Raw genomic sequence first — 23,771 nt, 5'->3', positions numbered from 1 at the left:
TTCACCATTTCATTCATCATCATTCTCCCTTAGCGTAGGTGCACAATCGACCAACGTTAAACTAGATATTGCAATTTCAATAATAATAATAATAAAAATTAATTCAACTGAAAGGACTGTAATTTATGTGGACAGCAATTATCATAAATATGCAACCATTATAAAAATAATGCTTTGAGTAGAAAGATAATCCTTTCCAAGTGTTAACGAATGCGCACGAGATAAGACATGTCTCGAGAAAGAGACAAGACGCGCTTTGTGACATCCAAGATAATACGAGGCAAATGTTTTGGACACGAGATAGCTTGTAAAATGTCTCGTCTTGTCTGGAATGTCTCGAAAACAAAAGTCTAAGTTTTAATATTATCTTTCAAGATCTATTCTCTCAGAAGTAGTTCTCTGCCTTAAAATTAATAACGACATTTGTGATTTAAAAAAAGATAAACAATACTTAAAGTTAATAGTTAACTTTTCGAAAAGAAGCTTCATTAAGGGTGAACCTGAAAGATGTCCACAAACTTCGGGAGGTGATTCGTGACATCAAAAGGAGACAAATGGTCCTCTTGCAGTTTTCGAATTCAGCTTCGTTGTCGAGATACAGGGTTGCCAACTGGTCGTGTTTGAGAAACTCACTGAGAATAAATTCAAGTCCAAGAATAAACTACTACTCATATATTTTTCAGGTCAATTGACTTATACCATGTTGTAAGGTCAAATATTTATTTATGAAGTGTGTACAAAATTCTCCAGGGTCTTTTCTGAGAAAATCGTCGAGAAAAAGTCACCTCCAAGAATAAACTACCCCTTGTAAATTTTTCTAAGAGAAATATCTGATACTGCAATATAGGGTTGTTAATTAAATATTGATTAATGAAAAATAAACAAAATTGTTAAAACCATTTTTGAGAAAATAGCGTTTTTCGATTTTCGGCTGTTTGTAAACCACACTTATTTTAGGTGGTAGGAAAAAATGGAAAAGCTCCTGTAAGAATACTAAGTAAACCCTAAGTTTAAAATTTGGTGTAGATAAGTTGAACGGTATGGCCTCTAGGCGAGTGCATATAAAAGTGTGCCGAACGGACGGACCGGAAGGACGGGTGTCGAAAAGTCACATTTTCGGTATGTAGACGCCATGAAACATGTAAATCCGTTGAAATCTGAATTTGATATTATTTTCACAATCACTATTTTCTTCTCTCTTTTGTCGCTCGAAAAAGAAAAGCCTAAGTTTACCACAAAAAGCTAGGGAGTTTCTCAAAAAATATTCAATTACAGGGCCACCGCACTAAACTTTTTCAATTCAATTTCTTAACTGTGTTAGGCCGCAGTTGTTACTGAAGTGTGTATTTGGATAATACGAATAAAGTTATCGTATTATTCAAATACATCGAATGTCAGATTATCGAATAAAAAACTTCGATTGAAGAAAATCCACACTACAAAACTAACTACAAACAAAACTAACTACAAAACTACTTTGAGCACATTTTCATTAGACATATAATAGACCAATTAATGCAATCATTGTTTATGAAATATGAAAAAAATCAAATGAGTCACTTTGGGAAAGTCGTTCAAAAAGAACACGTCAAGAGTAACCTACCTCTTGTGAATTGTTTCGAACAATGAGTTAAGATATACTTTTGGTTATTAATGAAATATTTATTTGCGAAATTTGAACAAACTTGCCTGTCGTTCGAGAAAATTGTCGGGGAAATAACCTTGACCCCAAAAATAAACTATCCGTTGTAATTGTTTTAAATAGGAATGACTTATACTAAAATATAGGGTTATTAATGAAATACTTATTTATGAATTATAAATAAAATTGTCCGAGTAATTTTTGAGAAAATCGTGAGGGAAAAATAACTCCCCGAATAAACTATCTCTTGAGGATTCTTTCAGGGTAAGCGAGTTATTCCATATTACTAGGTTTTTAATGAAATATTTATTTCTGAGTACGAACAAAATTGCTTGACTCATTTTTGAGAAAACCGTGGAGGAAAAACACCCTCAAGAGTAAACTACCCCTCGCATATTTTTTCAGGACAAATGAGTTTTGCCATATTGTTCGGTTATTAACGAAATATTTATTTTTGAAATATGAATAAACTCTTTTGAGTTGTTTTTGAGAAAATCGCCCAGACAACACTCCACCAAGAATAAACTACCCCTCGCATTTTTTTAGGACAAACGAGTTATGCCATATTGATAAGTTATTAATGAAATCTTTATTTATGAAATATGAACGAAAACATTTGAGTCCATTTTGAGAAAATCACTGAGAAAAAACTCACCCCCTTAGTATAAACTACCCCTTGTAGATTTTTCTCAGATAAATGCCTTATACCACAAAATAGGGTTGCTAATTAAATATTGATTTATAAAAAAAGAAAGAAAACAAGATCGTTAGAGCCAGTTATGAGAAAATATCTTTTTTCTATTTTCATCGTACAGGAAACTACCCTTGTTTTGGGAGTAGGAGGGAAATAAAAAAAACTATAGGAAATACTATGAAAATCTTAAACTAAAATTTGGTGCAGATAAGTTGAACGGTATGGCCTCTAGGCGAGTGCACAGAAAAGTGTAGCGAACGGACGGACGAACAGATAGACATGTATCGAAAAATAACTTTTTCGGTGTTAGGGGCTATAATACGTGTAAATTCGTTGAAATCTCAAATTTGATTTTTTTTTCGAACACCATACTTTCTTCTCTCATTTGTCACTTCAAAGTAAAAGGAACTCAGAACTACAGATAAAAGACACCTACTTTTACACATAGACATTATTTATTGATTTAAAACTGTTTTAGTTTGTGTCATTTCACTTCCAATTGAAAGGTTTTACAATAATTAACGGCATACCAATGACGAGACGGAAGTTTTCAGGAAGTAAATGCATTCAGAAGTCTAGATTGCATTACAGCTATCAGTCTGTTTTTATTTCTGCAATTGTTAACAGCTGTCATTTTGTCCAAACGCTACATGAAATAATTTTTGGTTGACGTCATTGTGTTACTATTTTAGTATTGTTCTCTTCAGACTTGGTTGAAGTTTTGTCTTAACGGTTATACATTTTTTCTTTCTTATTTCATCGTTACACATAAGAACAAAATGTTATGGTGAGTGGATAGATTCGAACCTACGAACATTGACTTTATATTCTTCCAACACTTTACCAATGGACCAAGCTTTGTCTTCACGTTAACGCACGGTTACAGGGTTTACTACGATTTAAATAAAATGGCTGGCTGTTAGAGTTTCCTGCCCAAATATTTCGATAAAAAAATTTTCATTGCTTCGTACATTGTTTAGATACACATTTTAGGAGAGTGAATTTTGGTGTATATAATAATTTCATGCCAGATAAAAGCTGGATAAGTTTTAATAACATGTTTCATATGTAGTTCTTAATAATAGACTTGTTCGGGATGACGTTCCAAGGTTTAGCATTGACTAGCAGTTTTTGCTATTAATATCCCTTCTAGCAATATTGGCAGTAGACAAAATTTAGCCCGTGTTAAAGCTTTTTGCTCCTAATTTAGTTATTTTACTTTATTATTTAACAAATATATTGAAAATTGTCAGAGACACGTATGCAGTAATTTATTTCGGGAGGGGTCCGACTTCAATATTAGGATAAATTATAATAAAATTTTAAAAGATAATCCCCAAAATTAGGCTAAATTTACAGAAAAGTTGGGGTTTCAGAGGGGGTCCGGACCCCCTAGACCCACCCCTAAATGCGTTCTTGTTTGTCAGTAACATTTCCTCATTTTGAAACCCACAAAAACTTCGGATAGACTATATAAAGGAAAACGAGTTATTTTCGATGAAATATCACTTCAAGGAGACGCGTCAGTTTTATTGCACAGTGTGGTATCCCACGTTCACAATGGCAAGAGTTTCTTTCCTCTGATTCTCTGTCATTGTGCTCTATCGAAAGGTTAGGTTTGTAACATATTACTCCTACGAACAAGCATGACTGGCAGATAGGAATACTGAACACAACTCCAGAGAAATGCATGCTGGAACTTACGTTTATAGCTACGCTTTGGTGATTTGCCCTCAAGGTCAATCGAGTGGTAATTCAGTTCCGTCTCTGTTCTTAAGCCATGTTCGTATTACTTCGAACAGTTTTGATAATGAAAAGCATGCCTCTTAATATAACAGACTTCTTTCGCGTAAGAAATCGAAACTCAGTTGGTCAGAGCAACTAGTCTGTAAGAATTAGGTTGTTAGTTAGTTAGGAGCCCAGTACGAGTAAGGGTTTTTATTACTATTGTTTTTATCTTTTTTATGTGAGGAAAAATCAAATTGTGACATCGCGATATCAAATGTATTTGATTAGGTAGCTTTGTCTTACCTAAACTTTAAACATCAGTAACCGTCGAAATTATTTCACTAACCGATCACTTACTGAACATTTCAAACACGTCAAACCAGTGGCATAACATGAAGGTTAACCTCTCCTCCGCAGTCCTTAGTTATGCGTCCGTACTTTCAAGGGCGGACTAAGGGCCGGGCGACTGCCCGGGGTGCCAGAGAAAGAGGAGCACCAAAACGAGCCTCAAAAAGTAAATTTTACAATGTGCTTTCTACTGACATTTTTGGTTTATATTCTTGTAAAGTAGTGGCAATTATATGATCTTTTTACATTTCACTATGGAAGAAGAGACTTTCATAGTACTAAGGGGGCTGTATCGAAAAATTGAGAGATGGCATGTAGAATAAAGAGTGCCGGGAATTAAGTATTGTTTGTTTGTTTGCTTGAGTTTAGCGTTCCACGGTTATGCCTTAATGGGCAAGGGAGATGTGGATACTAATTATAGTGGAATCCGAACCACTTTCATCGTTCAACAGTAATCCACCGGGAATTGGACCCGGTACCACAGAGGGCAGGCGTGCTAGCCACTAGACCAGAGGGGGTGGAGTTGGTATTGTTTATAGCGGGCCATATTCTTTGTGAAGTTTTCCTAGGTAATGGATTTCTTTTTGAAAATGGGTTTAAAACAGGGGCGTCATTTAGGGAGGGCAGGGAGGGGCATTTGCCCCCCCTGAGTTTGAGATGTATATAGATTTTATCATTAGAATAGTAGTAAATCAGTGAAAAACGCGAAATTTTACTTATATCAAGAGGTCTTGCCCCCCCCCCCCCCCAAAGCAAAATCTGAAATGACGCTCCTGGTTTAAACTATTAAAAACACTATGATAAAATGTAAAATATAGGCTACTACTAGGGGAAGGGCGCCAAAAAGTCACTTGGCCCGTGTGAAAATTTGGCCTGCTCCGCCCCGGCGTACTTTCTGTATATTTTTTGGCCTTGCAGCTTGTGCGGTCCCCACGCCACATTGTTGCGGGGGCGCTATTTACGCCTAGCTTTCGAACGTAATTCAATAACTGTTTAAGAAATTCTACCATCAGCGTGGAAACGGGAATATATTTTTCTAATAGTCCCATAGAACTTTCACTCAGAACGCCAGATGCAATTTTTCAGAGTGGGCTCTGGCTCATATTCAGGAATAATAATAATAATAATAATAATAATAATAATAATAATAATAATAATAATAATAATAATAATAATAATAATAATAAATATGAATGTCTTTGGAGAGCCGAAATTATGTGACACGAATCATTATAGATAGAGCTTTAAGATGAGTGGTCATAGGGAAGGAAAAACAGGATTTTTCTCTCTCTGACTCTCTAACGTTAAGATTATGTGCTGAAGGTAAGAAGCATCATCATTCTACAATAGGTTGCTTTTACGTAGAATATCTATTACTTGAGCTCTCCTCCTTCGGGCAACTTTGCTTATGTAGTAAATTCAAAACAATTTCAATTTAAGACAATATAGAGAAAATTAAACATTTAATAGGGAAATCTGTTATCAAAATATCCAAACTTTTTTTTTTGGTATCGTCATGAGTTTTACACATATGTTACATTTTGATTCTTTCCCAAATAAAAAATAAATAAAATAACCTTAGTGATAAAAATGACAACAGTACTTCCACGGGATTCGAACCGTCTACCTTCGGTATACAAACTCGTTGCTTTATCTAACTGAGCTATTTGCTTTCTTACGTAAGCTGAACCTGTTCTACAGTAAAGACGATTTTTCATTACGATTGGGCTAACAATTCGTCTTTTTCCATAGGTAATTTCCACTATTTGCACTATCTATACGTTAATACTTAGCATAGATTCATATATTTGGAGTTCGCTGATAATGCATATAATAAGACATACTAGAAATATTTCGTTAAAATTTTCGTTTGTAGATCTAATCCACGCTTCTCTCAATGACATAGATGTCGTTGCTTCGTGTTGAACTGCAGAATTCCCTCGCGTTCTTGAAAATTTCCCACTTTAGCAGAGTTGGTAATTCTCGAGATTTCTGTCGATTTAATGTTTTTTGCTTCTAATTTCTTTATTTTAAGCTAATATCTAACACAAATATTAAAAACGGGTTTGTTATTAACCTGTCCTGCTGGGGAAACCTTCCGAAATTTCGAACATATAAAGAAAACGGAGATATTTTCAAAAAACTTCAAAATAAAGAGACGCGTCATTTATTTTGCTCATAGTAGTACATATAAGTGGATGGAATTTAAAAAAAGAATAAACTAAAATAAAGTAAAAATCAATCTTGCAAGCTCGATAGTTAACTTCAAAATGAGTTGGCCAACTAGAGTTAACCATAACGTCGATTGGAAAGTAAACCATAATCTCGTTAAGTTGCTAGAGAGGATTTCCGCTTACAAGGAACGTACAGAACAAGGCAGGATCAGATCCTACTCAAATTTTTCCCAGAGGACACATAATAGAAAAGAAGACAAAATGCCAAATTAGAGCTGCCCCCGTCCAGAAGCACCTGAGATATGCTCTGCAACATAACGCACCACGCGACAATATGATATAAGATAAACGTCGGAAGACACCCGTTTATGTCGAAAACGGAAAGGATGGGCAGCACCAGGATGCTATCAAGATATTTGATATGCTATAACACTGACTTGGTGGCCATCTTGAAAGCCACGATCTTGGATATAGCGTAAGGTATTCAAATGTGAAGCGGGGTGTGTGATATATCAATGTAAGGCATAATGCAAAAAGAAAACCAATGATGTAACCGCGAAAAACATATGTGTAATGGTATGGACGGGACGAAGTGTAGAAGACTGGCAAAACAAACATGTATCCGAAGGAGAGAATAATAGGGCAAGACCCCACGACAATGGTACCTGACAAGTAACTGCAACAGTGTCTGTGCATGGAAGTGCATCCGCCTTGACACATTATGCCTTTCGAGGATATTGGGATTCTGTTTGGGACAGTGAAAACCACAGTTGCAACGCGCGATACGAGCACTCGTTTGGAGACTACATAAACTACAAAGGACTATTTCTTATGGAACAGCAATTCGACAGCTCGCTCCGGAGTGTAGCAGATATCATCTTGGATTGGTGAGCAAGAGCACGACCTACCTGGGATTGAATCCCACTCCTGGACGACGTTTTGTACGTTTCTTGTTCAATTTTCTTGGTGTTTCGTGTGAACAAGGGAAATTTCGGCCCACCTTTATTTAAATAACACTATCTGAAACAAAGTGTGTACGGATGAGAAAGCTTACATTTTCTAGCTTACATTTTTTTTTACGAATGTTTCTTTTCCTTTGCGCGGTTTGCTACACTGTTTCGCGAAGGTCCCAAACAGTCACACTATTAGGGAAAGGCAGCGTTCTGCGTTGACTCGATGAGTTCCATGAGTTGTTGAAGTCTCCCACGCGAAGGCTAGTTTACCACACAATGAGACTTCTCATTTCAATACCTTACGCTATATCCAAGATCGTGGCTTTCAAGATGGCCACCAAGTCAGTGTTATAGCATATCAAATGTCTTGATGTTATCCTCATGCTGCCCATCCTTTCCGTTTTCGACATAAACGGGTATCTTCCGACGTTTACCTTATATCATATTGTCGCGTGGTGCGTTATATTGCGGAGCATATCTCCGGTGTTTCTGGACGGGGGCAGCTCTAATTTGGCATTTTGTCTTCTTTTCTGTTATGTGTCCTCTGGGCGAAGTTTGAGTAGGATCTGATCCTGCCTTGTTCTGTACGTTGCTTGTTAGCTAGAAAGTCAAGGAATTGGAGTTTGGACAAAGAAATTTAGTATTATTTAATATTGAGTAAAAATATATATATATATATATATATATATTCCGCTTCACATTTTGGTGTATATTATGAAGATAAATCTCATTGACAAAATTATCAACTATTTACTTTGTTTAGATACAGTTAAATATAGAACTTCAGCGCCTCTTGCTTTTGCTGTAGGAAACATTGATTTAAACATGCAGTAACTATCTACAAAAACCAGAAATGCATGTCTTACCTTAAAAAAAAAAAAAAAAAAAAAAGTTGTATGGATTTCTGAATAATAAATTATTTTAGCGATTTAAGTGATTATATTTTCCCTTAATAAGAGCTTTATTGATATCTGAAACACGTACTTGAAAACGCAGATATCAATTCTTTTAATCATGCTTTGTGTCTCACACTGCAGGTTCCGAATACGAGACGTGGTTGAGAAACACCGTTCTCTGAGCGTTATTATTATTATTATTATTATTATTATTATTATTATTATTATTATTATTACTATTATTATTATTATTATTATTAATAATAATAATAATAATAATATTATTATTGTTGTTATTATTATTCTTATTAGTAGTAGTAGTAGTAGTATTCTATTGAGTGTGAAAATAGTAGGTACTGTGTTAGATATGGCACTAACATTTAAATAATGAGAGAACGAAAAAAATTAATACATTTCATAAATATTTATCTATATTTTTAAGGCCTGACCTGATGGAGAATTTGGTTCAAGACGCTGAACTGTTCGTCGTGCAGACTGAGGTTTCCTTGTACGTCTTGTTGAAAGAATGGGTCTTCTTACTTCTTAATCCAACATGGACAGGGGCATACAAGGACCTTCAGAAAGCATGCTGCCAATACTTCGAAGAAAGAAATCGTAAGTAAAAGAGTTTATTAGAAGAAATAAATATAAGAAACTGCTATCAGTCATCTTTCAGAAATCCCTACTGGTTAGTGTCACTTTTAGGTTGAGTGAAGAAAGTGACAGTTCTTGCAATATTACTTTCTTTTCTTTATTTTGTCTCTTTGTGAAAAATCGGCTAATTCGCACGCTTTCTGTACACGTGATCTCAACTTTGAATGCTAATGGGAACACAAACGTCAAATAAAAAGCCAAGTTACAGTTCGGAACCAGTTGAAGCAGTAGATCCCGTCTTACCTTGTCTCGGTTATGAAAAAGAACATTAAACCCCAATTAATCAATTTAAAAAAAATCTTGTAGATGTATGGTCACAAGACTAAATTCACAGGCTGATTAGTTATTGTCTTACAAGTATGTTTGATATTTTTAATTCGTTATCCAATGACCCAATGACTTTAAGTAGCTGAATGGTCGTACATTTTACATTCTAGAAACATAGTAGAGCTTTGATTCGCAGTGACCACGTATTTCTTTTTAATACACAATAACTTTAAAAAAAATATGGAGAAACTTGAATTAAGAAGTATCTGTTACCATCAATACATGATATTGCTGATACATTCCTCGAATTGTTGTTTACTTTCTGTTGACGATTTGAAAATTTGCTGTCATTCTGCTTTCTGCTCGTAGCTTAGTGGATAATTTTCATCAAACTGCAATTTCCGTTGATCGAAGGTGACACGCATTTTACGATGGCTACAAAACTGAATTAACTTTGACTATCTAGCTTTGTCTCAAAGCAGAAAGGCTATAATGCACTACTATGTTATTAGACTAAACAATGGCTGGACTTGCGAGACTATTCTTGAAGCAAATTGACTTTCGTTCCTTTCCGCTTCTGCATCCATGAAACTAATCCTGAGGAATTACAAAAGTAGCCCGAACAGAAACCAGTACTGAGGCCTTCTCAACTGGATATTATTGGAAACATAAAACAACTTATTATGCAGCTTTTACTGCTGAGTGCCATTTTACAAAATGCAGTTTTTAGCAGGCAGTTGGAGAGTCGTTATTTGCTGAGTGACAGTTAATGACATTTCGGGCGTATTTGCTGATGTGACGGTTATTGTAGCTTTATTCAAGACTTAGTCTTGATGCTTGACTTGCCTTATTTGTGTTTTTGTATATTGTGCATTGTATACTGTGTATATCTTATCTTAACTATATATAAAACTACATAAGCTGACATAAATTAAAGGGGTACTTCCGGTTGACGTGGAAAGTTGAAATTTAGCGTGATTGTAGCTTTCCGAGACTAACTGACAGGAAAATTGTCAAAAGTGAATATTTTTAAATTTAGGGGGGGTCTAAAGGAGGGGTGAAGAATTTCCCCATGTTATTTAAATGGGTGTTTTCTTGGACATATAATCTCATGTTTTAGGTACTTGGAATTGGAATAAAAACTTGAAATTCGCTATGCTTGTACATTTTTATTAGCGTTAACTAAGTAAATAAGTAAAAGTAAAAATTTCCAAAGATAGAGTGGTTTTGGGGAAAACTGAAAAATCTTTCCCATGTTATTTACATCGGACACCTTTTACACTCCCAAATTACTGGCATTTCCTGTAGGGCTACAATGATTAAATTTGACATTGTGACTAACCGACTGAAAAATTTCCAAAAGTGAATATTTCTAATTTTTAGGGGCTCTAAAGGGAAGATGAATAAACGTATAAATAAAAACTAATAAAACCTAATAACTTTTGAACACCCAACCAATCTCGAACAAATTTTCAACATATATGAGGGTTGGGCCTTGGATGTTTTTTGGCGTTTCACTTTGACGAGCGAACCTAGGGGAGAGGGAGGGGAGGTATATGTAAAAAATATAAAATAAAAATGACTACTTTTGTGACTTCATTACTCTTGAACCACCAGACCGATCTCAATCAAATTTTCAACATACAAGAGTTTAGGAACAGGCATTACTTTAGGTTATTCACTTTGACGATGCAACGTAGGGGAGGGGAAGGGGGAGAGAAATTTAAAAATGATCAAAAATAACCGATATTAGTGTTGAATCCATAGTTTTCGGGGATTTTTAAGAGAAACAGTGACACTTCTGATGCTGTCTCAATCCAAGTGCAGCTCTGATTGTTGGGGAGGGGGAGGGTACAACGTAGGGGAGGGGGATAAACATTTAAAAACTATCAAAAATGACGAATATCAGTGTCCAATCCATAGTTTTAGCAGTAGCTGAAATTAACAGTGACAATTTTGATGCTGTGTTCCGCAGCACGGAGGAGGGGATGGGGGAGCTATATATAATAATGATAGAAAAGGAACAATATTAGTGTCTAATCCATAGTTTTCGGGATCATTCAGATGAACAGTGACATTTCCGATCCGGTTTAAATCCAAAATCAGCCCCGCCACTTGGGGAAGCGGGAAAAAGAGATATATATGAAAATGATCGAAAATGGCCACTATCGGTGTCGAATTTATAGTTTTCTGGGTCGGTTAGATGAACAGTGATATTTTCGATCACGTTTAAATTCAGAATAAGTTGCCCCCCTCCTCCCCCTGGATGAATTTTTGCATTTTTAATTATTTGAAATCTTTTCTGAACCATTACTGTTGGAGAAGAACAGAAGAAGTAACAGTAGACAAATATAGTTTTATCGAAAGAATTAAACAAGAAACAGATCAGTTAATTTTTGTAGACAGAATTTGTTCAGTGGCTTATTATTGAATCACGTGGGTCAATCATAATAAACATAGGTAAGTATTAATATGGAAATGTAACCGTATAATACATTGATTCTTAGTTAGATTTACTACAGTACTTGCTGGAGCTACAGATTCCTGATCTTTTATGACCTGTCATTCGATTTCTGTTGAATGTGCATATTGTTTTTATTTTAATTTTATTTGTAATAATTTGTAACTTTGACAAAATTCATTTATTGACTTATTTTTAAGAAGTGAAGTAGACCTAATCTTAGATTTTATTTCAAGATGGATTTAATTTTAGTGATATAAGTTTACGAAAGATCAGAAAAGACAAAACTGACTGTATGTGTAAATAATCATAAGGAAATTTGTAACACTAGGTATTATGTAAATTCCCTCTATGTGCTGAGGATAACTGCACTTACATAATAAGTTTTCTTATAATAGAAAGCTGGCATATATATATATATATATATATATATATATATATATATATATATATATTTCTTATTTCCTAAATTCCGAGAATTGAATCCGGGTTCGAAATAGTCACCTTTCTGCACGTGGCCTTATGTTATGTCCACGGGCATTTAGGTTGACAAGCTCAGGGAAAACACAAAAAAAATGAAATTTTTGAGTTTTACGTCCCATGGTTATGCCGGTTAGGCTAAAGGAGACGGAGGGAAAACACAAATTTCAAAGATAGTGACTAGTGAGATTCAGTAGATTGATGACGCATGATTTACGTCAATCGTCATGGGATAGTAACAAACTTAAATATTAATTTATTCAGATAGGGACTGATATACTCTCAAAGTTACATTAAGTTAGACAAGAATGAAGCTGACGTTAAGTTCATCGCTGTAGATACGTAGAGTGATTTGCACTTAATTAAATAACGGACTAGTAAAGGAATACTAGTGATCTTCAATTTAGTCTCCGATACAATCACTTATCTTAGTCTTTGAAACCATCGAAACATTGCATGTTGCCAATCAGGATCGGAACTGGAGTTGCGCCCAAATATCTGGATATTAAAATACACCTCTTCGATAATTCTGAGGTATGTGCAAGAGAAATCTATTTGTGATTAGCGTATTACGCAGAGTACAACATACTGACATAAACACAAACTCTTTCATTCAAATTCAGTCCTATTAAATATCTCTAATTTGAACTATGTTACTTTCTTCATGTACAGGTACTCCCATGCGCAAAAAATATTGCGCGTATACTGTAACTCACGATTTTTCGCAATTATTCCATTTTCCTTATGTTTATGGGTAAAATTTAGTTATTAGTATGTGGAGATAATAGAAAGCAATCCATCTAAGGAGATATTTCCAAAAAATATAATAAAATAATAAAAATATAAGCAAAAAACAAAATTATGTTCGGTTTTGTGTATACTGGCAATAATGTTTTCGAGGGATTTTTTGCAGTAGCACAGCACGATTGCAGAGGGAATAACTTTAGTTGAATCAAGGAACTGGAAAGTGGACTAATATATTGCATTTATTGGCTTAAATCTAGGGTGTAAATTGTCTACCAAATATAAATTAGCTTCTGTAACCAAGATGTTATACGGAAGTATAGAAACAAAGAGAAAAACTATTGTCTTAAGTTTGGAAGTGACATGCTCTATAGCCATGAGCATTTATTTGTTAAGAAAAAGATAGGCAACAAAAGGTAGTCTGTGTGGTCAAGTGGGTAGAGTGGCGGACTAGTTGTTCTTATATTGTTTTGACACCAGATCGAATCCCATGCGATCCCATCCAATTTTTTCTTTAAAAAACATTGTAGAAAGTGTAAAATTTTTATGTTAATAAGAACCGAAACAATATAATAATGAAATAACTTTTTGTTTTTTCTGATGACGTATTTATTTAGAATTAGTGTATTATTACTAATAGCGATTGTTTTCAGTTTATGGTATGATATGCTTAATCATTCCCTCTCCGTCAGCAGAAGTAACTTCAACTCACTGCGAGTGTCTGTGAGTCAGGAACAGTAAAAAAAACAAAACATGCGCGACCTGCTGCCTTACACACAGCGTGGCGAACACAGTCACAGCGATAGCTCGTTGTCATGAAGAAAAAAAAAGCTGATGTTAAATTACTGTTCTAGTATTTCAGTGTGTGTGTTTCTTTTTAGAGTATTGACTCTCTCTCTCTCTCCTTTTGTTTCATATCCACAAGTGCAACAAATGCAATCATAAGTCTGTGTAAGGAAATAAAGGATGCTTTCTTTAAACAAAACTAAATTAACAGCTCTATTTGTGAGGAACACGAATGCTTCCAAAAGATGCCATGGGTATTAATTATAATCATACCGAATTATACAGTAGCGTGAAAAACTGATAATAAAATGATGTAACATGCATAAGCTTTTTTTTTCTAGCGTGACAACACATTAAACATAACAAATTAAATTTTTGGGATTACAAATTATCACCTTACGTGTCGGTATAGGCCTATTCGTTTTCACAGTCGAGCGACGAAAGAAGAAAGTGTGGTGATAGTTATAAAAACCGAATACCAGATTTCAATGAATTCAAGCTACAATGCTCCTACATATCGAAAAAATTATTTTTCGATGTCTGTCCATCTATTCGTCTCTCGGTTCGTCACGCTTTTACATGCACTCAAATAGAGGCCATACTGTTCAACGTATCTGGACCGAATTCTAGACATAACGTTTTAATAACATACTATCTTTCAAATTTTATATCCTTCGACACCTAAAAGTAAGGGTAATTTACTGAAGGATTAAAATTTAAAATAATTCAATTTTCTCAAGAAAAAAAAGCTGTGACGATTTTATTTACTTTTTATAAATATATATTTTATTAACAAATATCCACCGTATATGAATATTTTTTCTGAGAAAATATATATGGTGTAATTTACTGTATGGTATGCGTTCTTTTTCCACAATTTTCTCAACCACATTTCATAAATAAACGTATTATTAATAACCTAACAATATGACAACTCGTTCGAAGGAGTAGTTTACTCTTAGGGTGAGCTTTCCCCCGATGGTTTTCCCATTAATGCCTCAGGCAATTTTGTTCATATTTCGTAAAGAAATGTTTCATTAATAAACTAAGATACAGCATAAATCGTTTATTCCGTTAACATACAGAAGAAGTGGTTTTCTCAAGGGTTGATTTTTTTTTTTTTGACAATTTTCTCAGTAATAACTGAGACAAATTTCTTCTAATTTCAGTAAAAATATTGTCTGTAACACTCTTACAATATGCATAACTCGCTTGTTCCGAAAAGAAAAATCCAAAAGAGAGAGTTTACTTTGACAGTGAAATTTTTCCCGACGATTTGCTTAAAAATTATTTGATATACTGTCAAAATTACAGATAGAAGAGTTTACCTTTGGGGGTAAGCTTTTAACGATGACCTTCCTAAAAACAACTCAGGAGATGTTTGTTGTTCATATTTTATAAATACATGTTACATAAATAACCTAGCTATATGGTATAATTCCCTCATCCGGAAAATCTAGAAGTGGTATAATACTTTTGACAGTAAGTTTTACCCTGCGATTTTCTCAAGAACGACTCAGGCGATTGTGTTCGTATTTCATAAATAAATGTTTTATGAAAACACTAACAATATAGCATAGCTTGTTTGTCCTGAAAAGATCCACAAAGGATAATTTATTCTTGGGGTGACTTTTTTCATGACTTTCTCAGAAATTACTCAGACGCTTTTGCTTATAGTTCGCATACAATTATATCCTTAATAATTCTAATATATGGATCAAGTTATTTCTAACCAAAATATGACCAATGGGTACTTTACTTTTGGGCCTGAAGTTTCTTCTAGCAAAGTTTTCCAAAATATTATTTTATTCGCAATTTCCCAAATAAATGTTTCAATAATAGTTGCAGCCTAACACGAGTCAGTGTAAGAAATTCAAGCGAGAAAGTACAGTGCGTTTGCTCCGTACCCTTTCTTAAATGTATTTTTAATGTTACACCTAATCACAATTTTCCGAACAAAATCGAAACCTCTTTTTAAATGTGCCTTGTTGTGGTCAAATGGTTCAAGTGCATTGGTTCTGGATTTGATTTCCAGTGAGAGCTAGTATATTTTCGTCCAAGAGATGTTACACGTCGGTGCAAAGAAAAAAGTGTTTAAATAAGCCTAACCAAGCTAATCAACAAAGAAATAATACAATGTTACGAAATTATCGTAGAAACATTGTTAATATTAGGTAGGTGCGACTGAAATGTCCAAACGATGATTGTCAATTCCAAAGGTAAAAAAGTGAAAAATACAATGCCAGGTTAATCAGTGGCCTCTAGGTAAAGCTATCCTACTAACATAAGAAGTGATTGAGACGCCAAAAAATGTTGTAATCGCTGGGAGACATGTTAGGAGAATACAGAGGTGAGAGAGAGTTTAATACTGCGAATCATGGATAGTCTTCACTTTCGTTTGAGGGCGAATATTGAAGTCCGTAGGCCTACATAGGTTTGCATTGAAATGAACATTCTTTGTTTTCGCCCGGCGGGAGCTCAGGTGGTTCAGATTCCACTTTAATCAGTAGGTCCACGTCTCATATAGCCTCGCCGCTGAAAGAGACGATAAACTCAAAATCACATCACACATCTTTGTTTTCGCCTTTGTTTTAGCCCATAAATGTCTCTGTTCATGAGCTCCTTAGTGGATATGCGGTTAGCGCATGCGCCTTTGGCGTGGAAGACTCGGCTTCGATTCCCGGCGAGAGCTCACGTGGTTTAGAGTCCACGTTAATCAGTAGGCCGAAGTCTCATATAGCTTCGTTGCTGAACGAGACGATAAACTGAAACTCAATGTCTTTGTTCATAAATTTCTTTGTGTATGGTTTTGCATATACGTGGCATGGATATTAAATTTTGATTTCTACGCCATATGTATCTAATTACATACACACCTATAAAACGAACACAACAAACTTGGAATATCTACATTGTTTGCGTATGGAAAATCATCACGTTCTGCTGCACAGGAGAGCCGTGTGTATGGAATTCCATACACGTGGCAATCAACCTATTAAGAAATGTCTAATAATAATAATAATAATAATAATAATAATAATAATAATAATAATAATAATAATAATAATAAACAGAAAACGATACGATCATTTACATAATTTATAAACATAAGTTAACATTTAATAAGCATATAACTGCAATGGAATTAAGTTGTTTCTCTCTCTCCCTTAGCGCATCAGCCCTTATTGTGCTAAGGCGTGGAAGAGAACTTGTAGCACTCACGATTTGGGGCGGTGTGCGGTCAGAACATCGGATCCCTTTGTTGTTAGTCCTAGCTTTCTAGACGGATGCAGTTATTCCCGATAGAATATACAAGCAAATAGACTTTTGCATTATCCCTCAATGTGATACTTGTGGTTGCTTAACCGTATACAGACAGCTGTCCATGGAAGAATCGTTGATGATAATAATAATAATAATAATAATAATAATAATAATAATAATAATAATAATAATAATAATAATAATAATAATAATAATAAATAACAGAAACTCGACAAATATTCTTGCAAATAATAGGAAACAGTTTGCGTCACACTGTTCACTTTGCTAGACACACCAGTGTGCCGCGTTATACCAATTGTGCCACACTGGAATATAGGGTATGACTTTTTAATTTTTTCCAACTATTCCAACTGCTTCAATTGAAATGGATCTATAACAATAAGAGAGTGAATTTAGTCTTCTTACCCTTCGATTTAGAAATAAGGTTCGCGAGAATTTCATAAAAGAATAATATACTCAGAATTGTATATAGTAGTTTGTTTTATTCGAAATTACATACTTCCTACAACTGTTTTTTGATTGAAATGATTTGAAATGAAACCTTTAAGTTTTACGTCCCACGTTATGCCGGCTAGGCTAAAGGAGACAGTGATGATAAGAAATGAATGAAATGGTCGAATGAAGAAAGTGGGATAAAACGGGAGAACCCCGAGAAAACTCACGCACACAGTGTCCAGCACAAGGTTCACTTGGCGCGAGCATAGATCGAACCAAGGACTCCATGCACAAGAGGAGAACACTCTACCACTGAAACACCGTGGCCTCTGAAATTGCTTAAAGGAGAAAGGGACTACTTTATGAAAACTTGATGACAAACACATTTGTTAAAAAATACATGCTTTTCGTGAAATATTGCTTATAGACATGGGCGGATTAAGGCTTTTGGGGACCTAGAGCCGACTATTTTAAGGGGGCCCTATGTTAAGAATAGTTCCAGTGCATAAATTTTCTTTGCTGCCTTCCACAGCCTCATAGGTTTATGGAACTACCGAGAACTATGCTGTAATATTTGAATGTGCTCCAAGTTTACAATAATTAGTTTAGTTAAATCCATTATTAACAATTAAATAATTGCATTCATTATTAACAGTTAAATGCTGCTGATGGAAAGACTTAAATCTAGCGATACCGCGAGCGTAACGAGCGGAAAAAAATTAGCATCGGTCTGGAGCCTATAATATAAGTTGATTACTATATTTTACTGTTAAACAGAGGGATTTTAAAGAGCCCTCTGAGCTTGGGGTCCCGAAGCCTGGGCTTCATTGGCTCCGCCCTTAATCCGCTAATGCCTATAGATTATAAATTAAAGGGGACGGGCAGGGTCCGTTCTAAAAATTCCGGCCCGTGCAGACCGCTAGCCCCTGTGTATATGCTATCTTTGGAAATACAGTAGAGTTTCGTTTATCCGACATAAAACAGACAGGCAGAATGCCGGATAATATGGGTGTGTTAAGGAAAGACCTATTAAAAGTCAAACTATGATATAATTTTACATATTACTCATCTAATAATCATGTTTTGCAAGAAACAAATATAATGCATTGACTCAGGGACGTATCCAGCGTGAGGTCCTGGAAGCTGTCCCTTTCCAAACCTCAAACACTTTTTAATAAACCTACTTTTTTCCTTTTGAGGTTCTTTTATATCAGATTACTTTGAGTCAGTGTTCAAACTGTGGGCAATGCGTTGTTGTTATAATTCTAACAAGTAACACTTCCCCAGTGTAACACTCCGATTTTGATAAAATTTGGCAGGTAGATACTACACATAAAGTAAACAAATAAGTGCTTTTTTATTTTTTGCGGAAAAACGGTTTTAGGGGGCAAAAGCCCTCACCCAAAATTTTGAAAGTTGACGCCCGAAAGGCAAACACAAGTGGACCAAAGTGAACAAAATTGTGCACAGATATTGCAGACGTAAAATTAGGGAATACGTATTTTGTATTTTCCTGGAAAAAACGGTTAGGTGGGGCACAGACACCTCCAAACCTTTGATCATGAAATATCAAAAGTGCTAGTAACATGTAAGATGTGTGTAAAGGACATGAAGAATTGCAACGACACTTTGTGTATGAACAATACGCAAAAAATAAACGAATACGGTTTTTGTTTATTTTCTGCGGAAAAACGGTTCTAGGGGAAAAGCCCCCACACAAAATTTTGAAAGTTGACACCTGAAAGGTAAGAAAAAGTGAACCGAAGTGAATGAAATTGTGCATAGATATTTTAGACGAAAAATGAGGGAATACGGGTTTCGTATTTTCCTGGAAAAAACGGTTAGGTGGGGCACAGACTCCTCCAAACCTTTGATCATGAAATAACAAAAGTGCTAATAACAGTATGTCAGAAGTGCCCAAATTTACATGAAGAATTGGAACAAAACTTTGTGTTAGGACAATAAGCAAAAAATAAACAAATACGGCTTTTTTTATTTCCTGTGAAAAAAACGGTCTTAGGGGGCAAAAGGTCCTACCCAGAATTTTGAAATTTGACGCCCGAAAGGGAAGAAGAAATCGACCGAACTGAATGAAATTGTTCACAAATGTTGTAGAGGTAAGATGAGGGAATACGTGTTTCGTATTTTCCTGAAAAGAAAAATACTGTTGAGTGGACCGTGGTGTTGAGTGTCGGAAGGAGTGGACCGAAGCCAATGAAATTGTCTATAGATATTGGATATGATAAATAAAGCCTCTCCTGTTTCACAAGTGTCTCCATCAGATTTATTCAAATTTGGCAGATCAACAACAATCACAAACAGTATAGCGTATTTTATAGTATTTCACGAGGTAACTTTAACCCTTACAATGATTTTCCGCATAAACAAAAACACGTGCCGATTAATTTCCTGTTTGCTGTTGATGTGCCAAAATTGATAGGGACATCTTAAAAACACGAAAGTCCTTATTTTACGTACAGTCTATACAATATCTACACACAATTTCATTTGCTTCGGTCCACTCCTTCCTGCACTTTTACGGTAATATTTTTTTTTCGGAGTGGCTCTAGGCTCCAACACTGTTTTTCCGTACAAATTAAAACACATTTCATTTATTGTTTTGCAAATTGTCCCTATACGAAGTTTCGTTGCAATTCTCCATACTTTTAGAAACTTCTGACGTATACTTATTTGCACTTTTGATATTTCGTAATAACCAACTAAGAAGATCCGTGCCCCACTCAACCGTTTTTTTTTTTTCAGGAAAATACGAAACACAATTACCTCAATTTACGTCTCTAATATGTGTGCACGATTTCATCCAATTCGGTGCACTTCTTGTTGCCTTTTTGGCCTTAAATTTCAAAATTTTGGGTGGGGAATTCTTCCCTCTAAAACCATTTTTTCGCAGAAAAAAAACCGTATTCGTTTGTTTTTTGTGTATTGTCCCTACACAATGTGTCGTTCCAATTCTTCATGTAAATTTGGGCACTTCTGACATACTGTTATTAGCACTTTTAATATTTCACGATCAAAGTTTTGGAGGGGTCTGTGTCCCACCCAAACGTTTTTCTTTTCTTTTTTCCAGGAAAATACAAAACCCGTATTCCCTCATTTTACGTCTACAATATTTGGGCACAATTTCTTTCATTTAGATTCACTTTTTCTTGCCTTTCGGGCATCAACATTCAAAATTTTGGATGGGGGCTTTTGCCCCCAAAAGCCATTTTTTCGCCAGAAAATAAAAAAACAGGTATTCGTTTAGTTTTTGCGTATCGTATATACACAAAGTGTCGTTGGAATTCTTCGTCCTTTACACACATCTGACATATTGTTACTAGCACTTTTGATATTTCATGATCAAAGGTTTGGAGGAGTCTGTGCCCCACCTAACCGTTTTTTCCAGGAAAATACAAAACACGTATTCCTTCATTTTACGTCTGCCATATCTGTGCACAATTTCGTTCACTTTGGTCCACTTGTTTTTGCCTTTCGGGCGTCAATTTTCAAAATTTTGGGTGGGGGCTTTTGCCCCCTAAAATCGTTTTTCCGCAGAAAAGCAGAAACATGTGTTCGTTTATTTTATGTGTAGTATCTACCTGCAAAATTTTATCAAAATCAGAGTGTTACTTGTAAGAATATACCGTAATGCCATTGAAACCAGGTGGAATTAAAGCACACTTTTAAATGGGATTATAATTTCGTTTCCGTTTTGTTTATAACATTACTGTATTAGAACGCTACACTCATAGCCATTTGCTATTTTTTTATGTGATATACGTAGCAGACAGTTTTCCTTACATGTCTCTAGAAAATATTTTTTGATTTCGTTTGTGTTACAATGCAGTTTGACCGGTTCATAAATGAAAAGTAAGAAACGTTTAAGAGAAATACAGAACTGTTGCATTGTTATTATTATTATTATTATTATTATTATTATTATTATTATTATTATTATTATTATTATTATTATTATTGATATTTTTGAAACATTAGAATTGCATGCTTACCAGAATTCGTGTTGGGCCCCCTCCGAAAAGAAAAGCTGGATACGTGCCTGCACTGAATGATAGACGTATGAGTCATGGTATAGACGGGCGTGCTAGGCGATCGAGTCCGGAGCATCGAAAACAGACCACAACTTGCAGTTCTTCTTGCCAATTGATGCTGCTTTTTACCTGCTATGATATGTCGGATAATAATGTGGAATAAACGAAGGTCGAGACCATGGTGTATTGGTGTTTCATGCACCTAAACCTGTAAAATATTTGTGCCGAAAACATCTTTCACTCACTAGCTAAATTTGTGGGTATGATCGCACATCTTCCCTTATAAAGTATAGTCTTATAAAGAATATATAAAGCATGCTAAAAACCTAAAGACCAAATTCAATAATTTTCTATAGTTTTCTTTTTTAACAACGGGAAACTTGTTTAATTCATCACGATTAATCACGTTTGATACTAAGATGTCTGTTTCTGTCTATATATATTTTTCATACTTTATTGGAGACAATTTTTTTTCAAGAAAAGAGGATGATAAAAGAAGCTATACAACAGCATACACTAATTCTAAATAAATACGTCATCAGAAAAAACAAAAAGTTATTTCATTATTATATTTTTTCGGTTCTTATTAACATAAAAATTATACACTTTCTACAATGTTTTTTAAAGAAAAAATTGGATGGGATCGCATGTTATTCGATCTGGTGTCAAAACAATATAAGAATTACTAGTCCGCCACTCTACCCACTTGACCACACAGACTACCTTTTGTTGCCTGTCTTTTTCTTAACAAATAAATGCTCATGGCTATAGAGCATGTCACTTCCAAACTTAAGACAACAGTTTTTCTCTTTGTTTCTATACTTCCGTATAACATCTTGGTTACAGAAGCTAATTTATATTTGGTAGACAATTTACACCCTAGATTTAAGCCAATAAATGCAATATATTAGTCCACTTTCCAGTTCCTTGATTCAACTAAAGTTATTCCCTCTGCAATCGTGCTGTGCTACTGCAAAAAATCCCTCGAAAACATTATTGCCAGTATACACAAAACCGAACATAATTTTGTTTTTTGCTTATATTTTTATTATTTTATTATATTTTTTGGAAATATCTCCTTAGATGGATTGCTTTCTATTATCTCCACATACTAATAACTGAATTTTACCCATAAACATAAGGAAAATGGAATAATTGCGAAAAATCGTGAGTTACAGTATACGCGCAATATTTTGGCGCATGGGAGTACCTCTCGCAAATATTCCCAAACTAAAAGAGTAAATTTCACAGTTCAATAATATTTACTGTCTGACTTTGAAACTCATTTATGATATTTTCGATTCAATATTGGTTCTAGTATTTTTATAATACTCAATAATCATTTTATGTTCTAAACTAACACTAATTCTTTAAATGACTTACAAAATAATACTTTTCGTAACTCCTTTGTTAGGAGATACAGGAATTAAGAACCTACAGAGGTCATTTACAGACTTCATAGACGTATGCAGAATATCAAAACAGGAGAGCCTTATTTAAACACAGATACCGAAAAGTGATATTCATTGGCGTAACTAGGATATTTTTCTAAGGGGGCATGGCCCCTTAGTTCTGAAAATTGGAAGGATCTTTTAGAAAACCTTGTTATAATGTTTTTTTTTTCTTCTGAGTCCCCATTTTCCTCGCACTCATTATAATCTCTTCAAGTTATTTAGTTCTCCTAACACTACACTGCCATATAACAGTTCAGTGAAAATTTACATTACATCAGACATTTGCTTAAAATTGTATATTTGATATATTCTGTTGCTACTAAATAACTATCTAAAATCTACTCTAATTATGAGAGCTCATAATTTTTATTACTGCTTTACTCGTGCAATTCTGAGCGAAATTACGTTATTCGTAGCCAATCATATTAAATTTGTAGTGAAAGCATCACATTTATCAAAAGCAACATTTCTAAAATTGGTAGTAAGTACACATTTATATTACATAAGTTACAATTTATATGTCTACTAAAAATCTACATGTCTTATATAAACAAAGTCAAAATTAAAATTAGTTCCCTTAAAAATTCTAAGTGGGTGTTATCTACAACCTCACAATATAAAAAATAATTTGCAATGTTCCTTTTTCTCTTCTTTATCGAAAGGATAATGTCTTCTGTAATCTGACTCCACTAAACTTCTTTTATATAAATCTCTTTCGATA

The 23,771-nt window shown here is 34.6% G+C and overlaps 1 protein-coding gene across 2 annotated transcripts in view; it reads left to right on the top strand.

Annotated features, from left to right (window-relative positions):
- Positions 1–23,771, top strand: part of LOC145688533 (protein germ cell-less-like) — a 255,481-nt gene that overhangs the window by 176,432 nt on the left and 55,278 nt on the right. For both annotated transcript variants that reach the window (XM_081762911.1, XM_081762910.1), the window contains exon 6: positions 8,878–9,050. In XM_081762911.1, coding sequence (XP_081619037.1) covers positions 8,878–9,050 — 173 coding nt within the window. The remainder of the gene's footprint in view (positions 1–8,877; positions 9,051–23,771) is intronic.

The sequence above is a fragment of the Thermobia domestica genome, chromosome 6, assembly GCF_964235325.1.
Source record: "Thermobia domestica chromosome 6, izTheDome1.hap1.1, whole genome shotgun sequence".
Classification (NCBI taxonomy): domain Eukaryota; kingdom Metazoa; phylum Arthropoda; class Insecta; order Zygentoma; family Lepismatidae; genus Thermobia; species Thermobia domestica.
This window is presented reverse-complemented; position numbering and strand designations above follow the sequence as displayed.